The 17,675-nt window shown below is 34.8% G+C and overlaps 1 protein-coding gene across 5 annotated transcripts in view; it reads right to left on the reverse strand.

The window, feature by feature from the left end:
- The window catches only part of LOC131068526 (probable sugar phosphate/phosphate translocator At1g06470), a 61,135-nt gene extending 43,740 nt beyond the window's left edge, over positions 1-17,395 (reverse strand). The window contains exons 1-3 of one of the 5 annotated variants that reach the window (XM_058003720.2): positions 16,941-17,395; positions 13,937-14,913; positions 8,296-8,540 (exon numbers count right to left, since the gene is read on the reverse strand). In XM_058003720.2, the coding sequence (XP_057859703.2) occupies positions 8,296-8,540; positions 13,937-14,469 (778 nt within the window). In that variant the 5' untranslated portion in view covers positions 14,470-14,913; positions 16,941-17,395. The remainder of the gene's footprint in view (positions 1-8,295; positions 8,541-13,936; positions 14,914-16,940) is intronic. The other 4 variants (XM_058003719.2, XM_058003716.2, XM_058003717.2 and 1 more) reach the window with 4 other exon arrangements.
- Between the last annotated feature and the right edge of the window lie 280 nt (positions 17,396-17,675).

A 17,675-nucleotide genomic window follows, 5' to 3' on the forward strand; every position in this document is an offset into this window, starting at 1 on the left:
CAAGAGGGAGACTGCTTGTGGAGAGGAACCCAATACTTATTTGGATTCTATGTGCTGCCCGTAGCCTTTATAATCTGTTGGAAGGCATAGGAAACTTGATTTACACCAAGAACATCACCAAATAAATGCAACTACAAGCACCCTTGGGTACTTAGTTTGATGAGAGATTGCACTAGGGGGAAAGAGCTCGTGCAAACAGGTGCAACACAGCTTGCAACTTGTTCATTCACCTTTTAAAGCAATTGTAGTATAGTACATATTTGAATCAAATGTTTGTGAGACTAGATTTTTTAATTCAAAAGAAGTGAATGGAGAGAGCATTAGAAAGACTGATTTTGATGATTTCTTTGCAAAGAGTGCTAACAAGATTACCAAGGTAACTTCAAACTTCTATCTAAATTTTAAATTGTATCTTTTAATTTCACCTTTTCTACATTCTCATTACAAAATATTTCATTTTTATTTGGTTGTAGATGTTGGAGCCTTTAGTTAGGGTTTTAAACTTAGTGGATGGGTAGCAAAACCCAATGAAATATATTTATGAGGCCATGGACTCGCAAAATCCATTCAAAACTATTATAAGTGAGATGTAGCAAAGTTTGAACCCATTTGGAACATTGCTCATTAAAGGTGGAGCAATCAACACCACCAACACATTCATGCAACAGGGCACTTCCTCAACCCCAACATACATTACAAGAATGTCATCTAATTTTGAGGTCAAGGACCTCATTTGTAATGTCCCCTTTTAGGATTGCCCTAAAATCACAAATTCCATTCAAATAAGAAATGTAAGATCAATAAAGGTATAACTTTACCATTTAAAATGCCTTTTAGCAAGATAAACCCTGACTTAAGTCCTGCAACCATATTAAACAGTATTGGATATATATATACAATATCAGTTATTTCTATTAGGGTTAGTAATCACACATATAAGTACAAATACATATAATTATCATAATTCAATAGAAAGGTCTAATCACAATAGAGTTTGAATGAAGGAGCATGATAGGATCGAACATCTAGCATGGGGTGGTCTACCTAGTGGGATGCTTGTATTTGCACCCCCTATCCTTGTTTCCTTATTCATCCTGTTGAGACTATGATGGGTTTCAATCATAGGCTTCCCCTATCAACCAATCCACACTATGGAATTCCTTGGAGAATCGCCGGGAGCCTGTCCTTTCCAATCAAGCCCAAGAGCACAGAATGAACACCCAATCATTCAGCCTCTTGGCCCCATCCCAGGGGTTGGCGTACCTAATGGGGTGTCGAAGCTACTGCCTCCTTATCATGTATTTCTTCCTTCACCACATAATGGGATAATTGATTTCTACGACAATCAACCATCATAGAGCTTGGAGAGGAAATCGCAATTGGGTGCCCGAAAATCCTCCTATCTAAGCCCTAGAGCGGACACTCACCCTCTTGGCCCCAAGTGGTAGGCACATTGGACATCCATCATGGGTTGGCCTACTTAGATGGAGATTTCGTATCTGCTACCCTTCCTTGCATCTCCTTCCCTTCTCTACATGATTGCTTATCAGGTTACAATTAGATTGATGTTCTAGGATTTGCATCACATGTTATTATCTATATCAACGTATAAGAGATTATATGCTAAATGATATCTATTATAGTGCATAGATTAAACATGTATCTTAGACATACCACAAAGATAATTAACAATGTCATTTATCAGTTCTGTATAATAAGCCTCAATCTGATTGATTATGTGTGCCTGATTTCTGTTTGTTCTTACTGCTCCATATGGCTTTTCTGATCTGAATCGATGATGTATTAAGAATGGATCTGCCTTTATGAATGTCGGTGCTTATTCAGTTGTTTCCCTTAATGCAGATGTAATTCTCCTTGATGTTCGATCCAATTACTTTCTTATTGCTGGATTGGGTCTTGAATTCCTTCTGCTATTTCAGCCCTGCTCTAGGTCTGCTGTAGATCTGCTTTTAATTAAATTAATTCTCACTGCTTGCCTCTCCTTCTACTCCTCTTTATCTCCTATATATACCTCTTTTAAAGGAGGCGTTCTTTCACCAAGGTTGGCCTTACTAAATAATTTAATTTTTGACTCTCAAGGTGGCGCTTGAACCAAGGGAGGGTTGGCTCTTAAAGAAATGATCATCATGCGAATGTTGCCACAACTAATTGATGCCTCAACCATAATTAATCCTAGTCGACCCTACAATTTATTTATTTGTTTATCTCTCAGTTACCGGTTCTTGCCAAAAATGGCCGAGTCCTGGTCCTGGTTCATGCCCGGTCCTGGTCCGAGCCTGGTTCGACCTGGGTCCCACTCGGGTCCTGCTTAGGTGGCTGGGTTCCTGTGGGTCCTGGGCAGGACCTAGGTGGGACCCAGGTCGAACCAGGGAGGACCCGGGTGAACCCAAGCCTGTGGGTTCCCAAAAACAGGGCCCACGAGTTAGAAAACAAAAAAAAACAATTAAAAAACAAATTTTTTAATCTTATTTTAACATTTTGAAACTTAAATCAGTTGAAACTTGAAACTTGAATATTATCTTTTTTGCAAATTATGAATATGATATTACATTTATGATTTACGATATATCAATATCAGAATATTTATTGGCATTGGCAATTATGGATTTATGATTTATGATTTATGATTTATCTGTTATCATTTATGTATCATTGTATGGTAAAGTTACATTGTATGTTTCATATTTGTATGTTTGAACTGTGAACATATATAATTTTGATGTTTGAAGTTATATATATATAAAAAAAAAAAAAATTAAAAAATATATATATGTGTGTGTACGGACGAACCCGTACCCAAAAAAAAAAAAATTTGCCAAATCCATGAATCTGTACCCGAATCCGAACCGGAACCGGTAACTTAGGACTTTATCTTGAGTCAGCCCTATAATAGTCACGAATAATTTATTTATTTGCTTTACTTTGAGTCGGCCCTCCTACTCAGTCAATCACTCATGTTTTATTTTTGATGCTGCGAATTGTGTTTATGAAGCCCTAATCTCAGGTGGGGCATGCCATGATTATGGAGAAGTTGCAAAATAGAAACATGTTCAAGAGACATTCTTCTTTGTGCCACTAGATATCTGAGGGAGAACCACTCAGGGACTAGGTAAAAAAATCTCGATCTTCACTTTACTTCACTTCAAAGTTTTAAATCAATGTGTGCACAAGTATTGCTCATTTACAAACTTTGTGAGAAGATGGAAGCAGAAAACCCCCAAATTTTTTCAAAAGCTAATCCTCCAAACTTTATCCCAACTTTTCAACACTCTTGGATGTGAGTGCAGCTAGAGCTTGTTAAAGGCCATTCACAAAGATGCATAATAAAAAGACACAAAAGCACCTCAAAGATGGACAACACAACTAGTCATTAGCCAATTGACTTGGATGGCACTGATCCATATAACAACTAGACTACACTAGATGAAGCCCCATGTTTATAGAAGAAAAGATTGGTGATTTTAAGAGGCAAGCAAAGGAGGTTAAAGCAGTAGGACAAATTGGATTGGATGAAATCATGACTGATAATGATGTTGTGTCTGTGGAAGAGTCATTAACTTCTAGTTTGAGGGTGGAGCCATAACCAACTACAAGGTGTAGGACCCAAACCATCACTAGTATGTATACAGAGAAGAGAAAATGGTAACTTATATGAAATTGTAATTTCTAATATGATTTTCAATCATCATAATACAAACCATATTTATCAACTATTGTATTTGCATGATGTTGCTATATCGAACACATTTATTCAATTTAATAGAAAACACTTCCCAATGTTCCACAAATTAATTTGATACATTGAACAACCATATTTTGCATAAAATTTATGTTTTTTAAAGAGAATATATGTTTATAGTTTAAACATATATTGTTTAAACTATAAACATATTCATTGTTTATAGATGTTTTTTAAAAGAATTATTCAAGGTCATATTCTATTTTGACATGAATTGTAAAAATTTTACCTATCATGAAAGAAATAGGTGCATGAGTTGTGGCAGGTGTGGTGGATGATGTACCAAAATTTGTTTTGCCGCGTTCTCGAGGTTGAGTCAAAATTGGGTTTGGGTTTTTCCGCTTTTTGTGGCTACCAATAGATGTGTGTATGGGAGCTCCATCTTCAAACCCAAGTTTCTTAGTAACTATGAACTGTATTGTGCCTTGAAATATAGTTTGAATAGCTGAAATTTTCCAACAAGTTTGTCAACTTTGCAATGTTCTAGTATTATCTCCATCTTCAAACCCAAGTTTCTACGTAACCATGAACTGTATTGTGCCTTGAAATTTAGTTTGAATAAATGAAAGTTTCCAACAAGTTTGTCAGCTTTGCAATGATCTAATACTAACTCATTGTGCCAACTTAATATATAAATATATGGAATCAAACAATACAACAATTCGCACACTAAAATTGTAATAACCCCAATTTTTAAGTGACAATTAATTAAATTAATTTTTATTAAGTTGTCAAAAAAATAAAAGAGATATTCAAATGATGACAATATAAATTAATTATTTAAATAATACGAAAAAATAATAAAATAATTTTAAATGTCACTTTATTAAATAAAAAAATCCAAAATACGATCAATATTTAAGTTGGCCAAGTTGGCCTAATATTCTAGATGCTTCCTGGAGTTCTTTATAAGGAGGCTGGATGGAGGAAGTAAGGCATGCTTTTGATTTGATATGAGTTTTATGATATTTGGAGATGAAAACCTTCAGGAGTTTGACAGAAGAGCTGGACGGAAACCTGGTTCTTCCGGAAGGGGTGAATTCGTAATGAATTCACAGCTGGGCCAAATTTGTGAAGTCTCCTTTGGAGACAAATTTGTAAAGTGTTGTTTCAGAAATAAAAATATTGCCAGATTGAGGTATTTGGTGCTTATATCTTATTTGGGAAAATAAATCTTATTTGGGAAAAGATTATTATTTTCTGAGTATTAAATTGTTCCTGGGTTATATCTGGTATGTGAAATAAGAGCAAATATTTTAATAGACAGCTATTGTTTGCATTAATATTTCATATCGCATTTGGCCATTGACAAAAAGCTGGCTATTTGGGCTCTTAAGATCGAATAATATTTCTGTGGAGGTGAAAGTATTGATATTTAGGTTGAAACAATATTTCAGATCCAAAGTCAGAACCTCAGGAAGTATATATATAATTTGGCGATTGAATATTTTACCGGGCATCCATTATTATTGTGGCATTGGGTGTTGTGAAATAAAGAAAGGTGAAATTGGAAAGGACTTTTCGAACAGTGAGACGGCCCCTCACCTCTAGTGCATGAATCTTCCTTCTTCGTATTACTACTCCCACATACCTAGTTCTGCGAAGGGTGTTGCAGAGTATGGATTCCAGAAATATACATATATCTTGAGCCGGTAAAACATTTCCTGTAAAGGACTGCCGAACAGAATTGATGGTTCCTTGCATGGGAAGCAGTGGAATCATTGTGGAGCGAAATTGAGCATTAACAGCGGAATAGTCAGGCAGAAGTTAGTGAGCCTATTGGAAGGAGCTTAAGCGTAGCTGCTGTAGAGGATATTGTAGTATCTATTTCTGTCTTGGCGACTTCCAATGACAAGACTAAATCGTTGTATATCCACAGCAAGTTTATGAATGCATCCTATGATTGGGTGACAACTGTGTAAATTCAGTGATTATATTATTTTTATTTGTCATATTGCTCCTGAATATTAATATTCCAGTACAGTTTACCTTTGTTCTGTCTGCAAAAATATTGAATGAACGGGTTAGAGGCTTCATGCAAATTGTTTGTAAAAATTCTTTGGTAACATATTGTCCATTTCTGGTAGAAATCAGTAAGGGATATTTCAAAAATCCTCCTTCAAAGGTCACATTGCTCACTATTAACTTGCGAAAAGCTCTGATTTTTGAATTTACCCCACTCCTGCAAAGACCCTTAATAACGAAGGGTGCCACTTGCCTAGAGTACCACACATATATTTACTTACCCATACTTTCCCTTATCCTGAATGGAATCTAATGCAGATCTATATCTTTACTTTTTCATAATAGATAGAATCTATGTCAACCTTATAACCTTGCTACAACTGTACATCAAAAATATTTTGCCTTAGTCAAAAAGGCTCATATATTGAGCTGGCTATCACCCACCATTTACCTTTAAAAGATGGAATAGCAATTGTAGGTTGTCTGTTTTATTGATGCATCTGAATCAAGAAGGAAGGCATATTCTATAGCAGATTTTCAATCTCCAGAAAATTCACCCAAAAAAATTCATATAGTTCTAAACTGAGATTCACTACTTTAACAAATTCAGAACCATAAAACAAAGTTTTATTTATGCATCTAAAAATTCTTTTAATTGTGTTCCAATGAGGGACACCAAGTGGAATTATAAACCGTGAAATTGTACACAGTGAAAGATAGATTTGGCCTCCAATTAGTAAGATGAAGCAATACACCATCTGCATAAAGTTTTGATTTCATATTTGGAATATCATTTGTCAGTACCTAAATCCATTGTGTTAGATAGAGTTTAAAATTTACATTCCTAAAATGCCCAAACATATGTTTGACCAACAATAATAGAATGTTCCTTTCCTGAAAACTCAATTCCCAAATTGTAAGTTACCAAACCATGACCTGTAATAACAAATGCCTTTAAAATTTTATCTTCACCTTTTTGATCGAGTTATCTTTACTAATTACTTCCCATAAAATTCAAATTATCAACGCAAATAATTAATGTCAGAATCTCCTGCCTTCTAGTTCTATTCTATAAATTAGGATCTGATGGGAACTCCCATAACCAATTTATGTGAGATTTTGACAATTTTCACCTAACATGTTCTGAGAACATGATTTAAATTTTAAACCATAAATGATTTTATTTTATGGCAAGATGTTGTTTCGCTTTGATCACAAAACTCTATTCATTGCGTATATACATCTTTCAGATTTCCATTCAGGATGACACATTTTATGCCTTGTTAATAATATCATGTTTAATGGCTAATAACATCATGGAAAACAAGAATAAAAATTCATATAAATGATTTTCTATTTATTATTTAGAGCTGGCAGTAGCATCATCATATATGAAATGAATTAATTTAATCTTTATTTACTTGCTACTTTTAACAATACTCAATCCTATCTCATATTTTTGGATCCAATCAAAACTAACCGTAAGTTTCAAGGCTTTTCAGGTATTTAACATGGGCACTTATCTCAGATATACAATATAAAGATATTCATTCACTCAGTTTTAAGCTTAAAAGTCCATACAATGATGCACAAATACTTAAATATCTTCACATACACTCAGCAATAAAGCACCGCATAAAGTAATTCATGATGGCATTTGCATATTACTGGTATCTTCACTTGTATACGATAAATAGTCTGCTGTTGGTGCTTTTATATTGCATACAATTGGGCTGTTTTAACTTTTATAAATCTGACTAAGAAGGAAGTTGCATCAAGTTGTCCTAATATATCTTCTGATGGTGAAGAGAGATCACTAAATCAGCAGCAAATAATATTTCAAACTGAGGCATACTGATTGTGTTAGCTAATCAAATTGTCATCTTTACCATTCAGACAAATATATACCAAGCTAATTCTCCATTTACCAACAGCATATGATATGTAATACTATATATGACTATATTTCTTTTATTTAGTGTTTTGCAAAAAGTAGTTCAAGATTAATGTATAAGGTGAAAATTGTCAAATTGCTGTCGCATTTCACAAACGTGAGCTTTGAAATATGCTGCAAAGTTCTACCTAAATTAAAGCATTCATAGAGTTCAAAGACTATGGGGGGTATACAAGCAACTCTGTTCAAGGCTTCACATTATTTATTTCAGCAAATTAATAAAGCATCCACTTCCAAGTCAAGTATGCATGCAAGCATGGTCTTTGCTTTTCTATAATCTCAGTTTACAGGAAGTACAATGGACTAAATTATCAAACTTAACAGCCAATGTGAGATGATGATATAACAAGTTATCGATTCAGTTAAAAATTAAATGAAATGACATAGCCAGATCATTTTGTTAAAGCTTTAAGAAGCAAAATTTAAAGAAAGTAAGGGGTATGAGTATGTGTGTCACCGATGCATCCGTGTGGGTGTTTCTATAATAAATGTTTTCACTTCAAAGCCACTACATTCTATGCATCAAACCAAAAGCAAGAGAGTTCTAAAATAACAAACTCTGAGTAAATCACATAATGGAGAAGTAAAATCAACCTATAATATTGCTCACTCCTACCTGTACATAAACTTACAACTCTCATCAACCCAACTTGGATAAACTCACCCCGGCTAAAGTAATCTTTCCATGTCATGGCCTGCGGCCGCAATCCCGGAAAACAAAATCGTACAACTATAGTTGACACCAGACCTTGCATTGAAAAGTGAATTGTATTCATGAGTAAGGGTGCGGGGAATTTTCCCATCTTCTCCCCCAGCAAACTGAAATTTCCCATCTTCTCCCCTACCAGAAGTTTGTTATACCTGACATAAGAAAGATGCACATTTTAGCAATGCAAGAAATAAAATATTCAATACAACACAAAATTGCAGATAACTTGCTTTTTCATTATTTTTACCATTTTATCAGAAGATTTACTAGTTGAAAAAATGTTCAGTATTAGAGAAAACTTCTTTAGATTTTTTTCCAACTGGATATAATATTTCTTGTGATATTTTTTAATCAGAGGTTTCCACAGGGAGATTCTTACCATTTTTTCAAATTTTAGGTTTGATGATTAGCAAATTCTTTTGTAAGCATTAAACCACTTTTCACACTGAGTTTACCTGAACAGGATAAATTCGCTTAAACATTTGTTCCATTTTTTTTTTAATCAGTGGTTTCTACAGGAAGCTTGTTTTTGAATTTTAGATTTTCTAATTAGCAAACTATTTTATAAATATTAAACCATTTGTCACACAGAGTTTACCTGCACAGAATATATTCCCCACAATTTACATGTGCCAGTAGCAATTTCTTTCCTTTTCAATTTTCATCGAATATTAGCACATAATATCTTTGTTTCTTATGGTCAATAAGGTTGTCTTTCAAAGGACAAATGAGAGAGCTGGCAATGTCCAGGCAGGACTGGCTGAGTATTTGGAAAACTTCATTGCACACGTCCCAAATGACCGCAAGGGAAACCAAACCAACTAAATTCATTAAAGTCCCAAGTGGCCCCAAAGGAATCCAAAAAAATTGTCCCAGCTAGATTCAGTTAAATCCAGACAATGTCAAAAAGATAAAAAGCAAACTTCTAACTAAATCAAAACCCTTTGTTTAGTCCGATTCTCTCAGGTGGGGCAAAACATGAGTGACTACTGGTTTGGGACAAACATTTCACATTTCTTACCATTATTTGGACCTTTCGAAGCTTAAGTTTATGGGGGACTAAGTATAAACTAGCATAGATATCTTAAATACACCTATCTAAAAAGACACTAAAAGATATCAGTCTCGAGATGCCTATGTTGAAATTGTTATTGAGAATCGATAGGCGCCTAGAGACTAACATCTCTTGGCATCTTTGAGATGGATGTATTTAAGATATCTATGCTAGTTTTTAAATTACTCAAAAAAAAATTTAAAAAAATAAAGTTTTATAATATTAAGCTACTATGATTAACATTTTTAATATTTTGACTATTTTATAAAAATTGGGTTCATATTATGTGTATACTTTCATTAAATCATTAAAAACTTATTTAAGAAATCTTATTTTATTCAAATATATTTGTTCGAAAATATTTGAGTTGGAAAATAAAAAGTAAAAAAAAACTAAATTTTGTTTTTTGTATTGCTACTGGATAGAAAATATTCAAATTGATGAATAAAAAGATGAAAAGATAATCACCTTCATTTTATTTTTTCAGGCCTGTTAATGGGCTGAATTGGGATAACCCATCTTCCTCAATGGAGCCTATGGAGGAGTGGATTAAACCAGATAAAGGGTGGATCAAAATAAACTTTGATGATGCCTCGAAGGGAAACCCAGGACCATCAGATGCAGGGTGTGTGGCGAGAGATGATCAGGGTAATATTCTTGCAATTGTTGCTCAGAAACTTAAGGAGGGCACGAACATTGAAGCGGAGGTTAATACAGCTCTACTTGCTGTTCATTTGGCTAACAAATTGTCAATTTCGAAGCTACACTTGGAGAGCGACTCACAAATTATTGTAAATGGCCTAATCAAAGGTGAAACACTGAACTGGAAAATCAATAAATTTATTAAATTTATCAAAACATAATTAAATCAATTTCAAAATTTTAAAATATCACACACAAGGAAGGAGGGTAATAAGGTGGCGGATACCTTATCAAAGTGGGCTATTTCATTCAATGCAAATAATTATGATTTATGGTGGATGGATTTACAAAAGCTCAATTGGGATGTTTGGGAAATACGCCAGAGGAATGTAATGTACGGATGACTTAATGCCCATGGGAGGAGTGTCCAAATTGTCAGCAGATGCGTGCGAATTTTTTGGGAGAATATTGTTGTTTTTATGGATTTTTGCCTACTCATTTATTCACAAAACTCTCTCGGCATTCATATTTCCCTGAAGCTTCCAAGTGGTGTATGATACTTTCAGTGGTGGGGGTCGGATTCATTTTCTTCTGCAAGGGTTGAGGTCGCAGTTGAACGCAAAGCACAATGGAAGCCACCTTTAGCTTAAGGGCTAGGAAACAGCAGATCTCTTTCTGGGGGAGATTTCAGATTTGAGACCGAAAAACATTTTCAAATTCAATGATCCCATGTGTTTTCGATTAATCTGAATGTTGCTAGGTGATGGGTTTGTGCTAAGTCACCGCGTTCGAATTCGAGTTCTAGTTCGGCAACTATAAAATTCGGATGAAATTTGGCAAGCACAAAAAATTCGAAAAAAAAAATTCGGATGAAATTCCGCTCATATAAATTATTATTATTTTTTAATATACGTAATATTTTCTTTAATATAAATAAAAATGTTATTATTATTTTTAAATATATATAATATTTTCCTTTAATATAAATAAAAATGATAAAATAATAAATATGAATAGATTAAAGGTTAAATCTATTAATATTAATATGAAATCTTTAAAGATTAAATCTATTTAATAGATTAAAGATTAATATTAAATCTATTTACGGTGAAATCTATTTTTATTTAAAGATATCATATTATTAAATCTTTTTAATATTAATATGAAATCTTTATTCTAAAACTCTCCTAACATACATTCAATATCAAATCATAAGCTATCCAGCAAAAAAAAATCAAATCGTAAGCGATGTTGATTTTGTAACAAGGTTAGGAAAATAAATAGGATTCGGATGATGCCTTGAATCCTTACAGGGCAGGGCCCTATCTATTGTAATTATGTGTAAAACAAATAGGGCTGGGCCCTATTCCAATGTTGTCTGAATCCTCATAGGGCTGGCCCCTTTATCTTCTACACGCCAAACATAAAAGAAACGTTATAGAGCCGACCCTATATTGGAATGTACGAAGTTAACGGCATTATACACTCCAAACGTGTGGACCTATCCACATCATTGTAATATGTAAAATGGTTTTAGCACCCAAGGTTAAGTGGGCCGACTTAGAGATAAGTAAAAAGATGAACCCCATATATATACCAGCCACTTGCAAGGCTTAAACATACATTCGTATTCATGCGATCATCTTCTGCTATATGCAAATTCTGATCTGCACTTCAGAAGTCAGCGAATTCTTCCTAGAGGACAGCGAATTCTTCCTAGAGGACAGCAAAGTCATTATCATGCATGGCAAACCTGATTTCATGTGACATATTGGGTTTCTAGGCAAGCAAATCACTCTCAAGCCTAGCGAATCTCTCCTCATGCTGGGCTAACATGTTTGTGTAGAAGATATTTGCCTAAATCTGCTCCTGCAGACTGTGAACATGAACTAGGGGTCTGCTCTTTATCATTCTGGAAATTCATTAAGTTCAGATCAGAACTTAAGTCTCAGATAAGTCTGCTCCAATTGTGCCCTAGCTGGGTTGTTATTGTACTTCAATTCAATATAACATAATCAGATCTGAGGATCTGTTGTTGCTGGGTTTTTCCTCCTAGAGGGAGGTTTTCCCAGGGTAGTCTTGTGTTGTGTGATTCTCTATTTGTATGCTTTACTGTGCAACTTTAGTTTTCTGTTTATTGTGGATAATCTGATCATGAAAACTAACAAGCGAAAGTGACGGAGCACTGTGGGGAAACAACGGCGAGGGGGGCACTGCAGGGAAACAGCGGCAGCGAGGTTGGGGCTCACACGCATAGAGCACAAACAAAGTGTTTCATTGGCGGTTTGCAGCACAAACAGGCAACTTACGTCGACGGACAACAAGAGCAAAAACCCTGCAAAATGGACAAACTACCTTCAAACCTCTGCGAAATGCATCAGAACTTCGACAAATATGCTAACCTCTATGCCGTACGAATTTCAAACGAATTTTATAACATTTTTATAGGTTCGCCGAATTTCGAACCTAAAGCCGAAAATTCGGCAAACACGGTGACTTAGGGTTTGTGAAGGAAGAAACTAAGTATTGATCCAATGTGGACATCTCGTCCATGGTGCTCGCATGGTGCCTAGAATTGGGAATGCGGGAAGAGGAATGGTAGGTGATGGAAGCCTGTATAAAGACAGAATGGAGCCTAGGATCGGGGGCATGTATCAGTATGGCCAAGCCAGAAGAAGGCTTTGTTGCAAGAGGTGGCATATGGGTGCAGTCAGCTGGTTTCAACCTGCCGCTTAGGCCATATATGCTATGGTGCTCTGCTGACAACCGTGAAGACCAACGCGAGGAGGCTGCCATTGGTTTTAAGTTCATCAAAGAATACATTCAAGATCGCGAGAAGGAGAAAAGGACCAAGGAGGCAGTGGGCGAATCTGTGAAACACAAAAAGATTAAATTTACAAAGGATGGCCACTGGAAGTTGGAACCAGATAAGATTTAAGGCCTAGTTTATCAGGTTTTGTCTATGTTTTTTGAAAATCAATAGTCTGATATTAAAACCGATCAAAAAAAGTATGATATGTAATAGGTAGTATGATTAGCTTGTTGGTAGCTGGACAATCTTTATGGTGGTCTTTGTTTTGACAGTATTTGGTAGGGTAGAAGGGGATGATCATAGTTTAATGTTTTATGCTCATGAACTCTGTACATTTCTATGGTTTTAATATAATATGGCTCAACTTAACCGATCAAAAAAATATATATATTTTTTCAATGTTTTTTCTTAAATTCTCTCCTTTTATTTTGATTTTTTATTTCTTCCTCTTTTGTATTTCATGAATTTTCAGCTGCACAATTAGTGACTTTTTCACTTGCTTGTTTGCTTTGCTCTATTTTTATCCAGTATATCAATATGTATGTTTATTGTATTTTTAATGTTGTGTTTGTTTGCTTTACTTCTTTGGTTTTTAATGGTTTATAGTATTATAATTTATTTTCACATGTCTGCTATTTAATTATTTTACTTAACATTTTTTTGTTAACACGTTCACACCATTCACCCCATGCTGTCACTGTAGGTTGCACCTCTCAACATAATAAAAATAAATAAAATTTCTTAGATTTTCCTATATTTGATTATTTGCATTTTTCAACCTTATTTCATCTTGCTGGGTCTGAAACTCACTACCATGGTCCAGACCCAGACTCAAATTCCTGAAGATATTAAAGCCAAGTTGATTATTAATTTCTGAGTAAGCCTAGTGGAAGTGCTGGCAACATTGACTAAACATTTACCGGTGTTAAAAAATACACTTATATTTCTGATTTTATGAAATAGAAATATGCGCCAACTATTTCACACTGGTACAGAAAAAATTGTCCATTCCAATCTCATGAAACCACAATTATACTTACAGTGTCAGGCATGTACTGAAAGTATACCACAATATAATATAGACAAATGGCCGAATCAACGAAAATAGCAGAGAACCGATATTTGAATCCTTCAATGGAACTTCGCCAACCTTTGTTTCCAATTCATCAAAATCCTTCAGCTTAATTGATCCAACCCCATTCTCTTTGTATTCAATGCTAAAAATACCTGGGCCAGACTTGTTCCCATTCAGATCCTCCCTACCACCTGCACAATTATCTCCCTTTTCTGTCATTGAAAGGCTTCTCTGTCTCATACCATTTAAATTCTCTGTTTCCCTACTGGTATCTTCAGATGCAGCAGCAGTGTCCTCATCCTGGGGCCTCAAAAGAGGCAATTCAAAGCCAGAGTCTCCATCATTCAAGTCCACAGACTGACGTGAATTCAAGATGGCCTCTTCCAAAGGGGTGTCGAAACACCATCTTGAAAATGAAGGCTCCTTACGCAGTGTAGACATTGAGTTTCCATTTTCTGAAGGCAGAATTTGAGCTGTCTCTTCACTACCTCCCTCCATAATCAAGGCAATCAGTCAAAGCCTGGAGAAATTGCTTTAAAACTGAGAACCCATATAACATCATTGACAGGCACACCAACACATTGAGTCTTGCATCTTTGCATAAGCCTGGAGAACTTCTAACCAGATAAAAGAATAGAAGATCCACTCTTCAGAAAGAAGTAGCAATGTCTCAAATTTAATCTAGCTGTCCTTGAACAATTCTTTGTGTAGCTTTCAATTTCATAAACCTGCATCAGAATGTTGCTGTTGCTTTGTGATCCCATACACTATTTTCACCTCATGGATGTAATTAAAATCAATCTCCTTTGTTTTTATTCTATATATACACTTTAATAGGTCCTGCAGGCCAATTTAGCCTAAAGGACAACTTTACTGATCGCATCTTTCAATCTCATCTCCTGAATCTCAAACAAACCCCATTATCGATGACAAATCCAGCTCCTGGAAAAAAAAACTCAAGATATATAAGCATCTGATGTAGTCCAGATAGACTACTTTCAGAAGAACCATTTCAGAAAAAAGAATACAGTTCCATGAGGGATAAGTAAACGAAAAAGCATTAAAGCTCTAAGAAAATTCCTACAGCAGTAAATTGATCAAAGAATCAATTCAAGTAGACAAAACAAAGGAATCCAATGCAAGGCTGAAAAATAAAACACAAAAAAGTTCAAGATTAAAGAAAGTTATCAAAACGTAATAAACTGATCAAATCTAATTATGTTAGATAGAAACATAATATAAAAAATTTATGAGGAATAAACATATACAATTAGAGCTATGAGAAAATTAGTGAGAAAAATGATCAAAAGGCAATAAGATTACATAACAGAAATAAACACAATACAAAGGCAGATAACTAACTGAATCCAATTACATAACAGCAAGAAGCATAATGCAAAAATGATTATTAGAGAGACACAAATCATAAGAACTCTAAAAATATCTGAAGTGAAATTGGGGAAACAAATACCATTGCACCAAGAAAGTTATTGTGGGGCAAAAAAGATCAAAAGGAAATAAGCAAATCAACTTCAATTACATAATAAAAGTAAAACCAAAACAAAGGCAATAATAAGGAAAATCACAAAACATTCACACTCCAAGAATGCGAAAAAAATCAAAAGACACGAAGCATTGGAGCTCCAAGAAAGTTAAAAGAGTGAGAAAATGTTCAAAAGGGAACACAGCCATAATGACAAAGCAACAGATAAAGCTTCATGGAAATTCATATGGTGCAAAAAATGTGGAAAAAAGCAATGAATGAATCGAAATTATATAATAGAACATCACATAATTCAAAGAAAAACACAAAAGTATTGCATCTTAAAAGCAAAATGGATAAAATAGAAATGAATGAATCAAACCTAATTACATGATGCAACAGAAAACACAATGCTGCATTTGAACACAAAGCATAAGAGCTTCAACAAAGTTCTTGCCGCGCAAAACTAATCAAAACCAAAATAAACAAACCAGACTTGACTGCATGATTCAACGGTACATATTGCAATGGAAAACACAAAGCATTATAACTTCAAGAAAGTTTTTAAGGTGCAAATATGATCAAAACGAAATGAATGAATTTGAACTTAATTATATATGTCAGAACAGACAATGTCGCAACAGGAAACACAAAGCATCAAAGTTCAAAACATTAGAGCTCCAAAGTTCTTACAGATGATCAAATGGCAATAAACAAATTAAATTCAACAACATAATAGATTCACAATGCAAAGTGATCATAAGGAAAAAGGCAAACCATTAGAACTCAGGCGAATGTTCTTACAGCACAAAAACAATCAAAACACCATATATCAATCGAAATCAAACTTGCCTACATAACATTATGAAAAGCAATGCAAAAGTGATAATACGGAAAACACAAACAATTAGAACCCCAGGGAAAGTCCTTGCAGTGTCAAAGGATTAAAAGACCATACATCAATCGAATTGAATCATATAATAGAACAAAACACAATGATCAGAAGCCTTTAGAGTTCCAGCAAAATTTCTTACAGCACAAAGCCAAACAAAATGCCATACATCAATTAAATTCAATTATACAAGAGAAAGAAACACGATGCACAACTGATGGTAAGGAAAACGGGATGCTTTAGAAGTCCCTCCAAAATGGCATACATCAATCAAATTCAACTCCAGTGAAGTTCTTACAGTGCAAAGCCGGTCAAAATGCCAGACATCAAGCAAATTCAATTTTATAAAAGAACAAACACACAATGCAAAAGCAATAAGCAAAACACAAAGAATTAGAACTCCAAGAAAATTCTTACAATGCAAGAACACAATCAAAAAGGGTGGGGCGAATCGAATCTATCAATTATCAGTGAGCTATCCTCTCTCATTCAATCTGAGAATCCTAAATCAAACCCTAATTTATCACAAAACAACGGACCCTGCTAAAACAAAAAATAAATATATAAATAAATCTCACATAACCTTTAACATACCAAATTCAATGCGCTGGATGAACAGCCCCGTCCCCTGTTTTAACTAACAGAAGAATGCCATGGACTTATCGGCAAAGCACAGCTTTGAACAAGTCATATAAGGTTTTGCTTCTTTTACGCCTCTCCTTTTATTATTCCGCTAATTTCGGCAGCTTCGAGGCTATTACAAGTCAAGTAGCCAGATTTGAGAGGGTTTCAGAAACTCTTCTAGATCTACACTTTGATTGAAATCATACTGGTTTCTCTTCAGCGCTAAATTAGTTAGGTTCAGATTTAGACTGTGCAACCTCCGGTCGGTCAGCGGATCGAATCGTCCACGGGTCAAATGGCTTTGGATGTAGAGAGAGAAAAAGAGGGTTTTCTCAGATAGCTTTGGAAGAATGAATTTAGAGAGAGAGTATTATTTTTATTTTTCCTATGCTGGCATGGTGTGCGGCGTACGGATGTCCAATAAAATTATTGGCCTCGGTTTCCAGCATCAGCTTTTAGTTTGTATGGGCTTTATTTTTAATATTAAAATATCAATCGGATTTGAATCTTGGTCGGGAACGGATTTGACGGTCGTATGGCCGTACTAAGCATTCTTTTTTGTCAAATAATGGAATAAAAATATTTAGCGGGTAAAAAGGGCACCATTTGTCGAAGTTCTCTAACAATTAGCATAAATTTAGCTTGGTAGAACTTCGGCCTCCTCTCTAAGTGGAAATTTGAAGAAGATATCACCACTCTCCATCT

Source organism: Cryptomeria japonica, chromosome 3 (assembly GCF_030272615.1).
Source record: "Cryptomeria japonica chromosome 3, Sugi_1.0, whole genome shotgun sequence".
NCBI classification, from domain to species: Eukaryota; Viridiplantae; Streptophyta; class Pinopsida; order Cupressales; family Cupressaceae; genus Cryptomeria; species Cryptomeria japonica.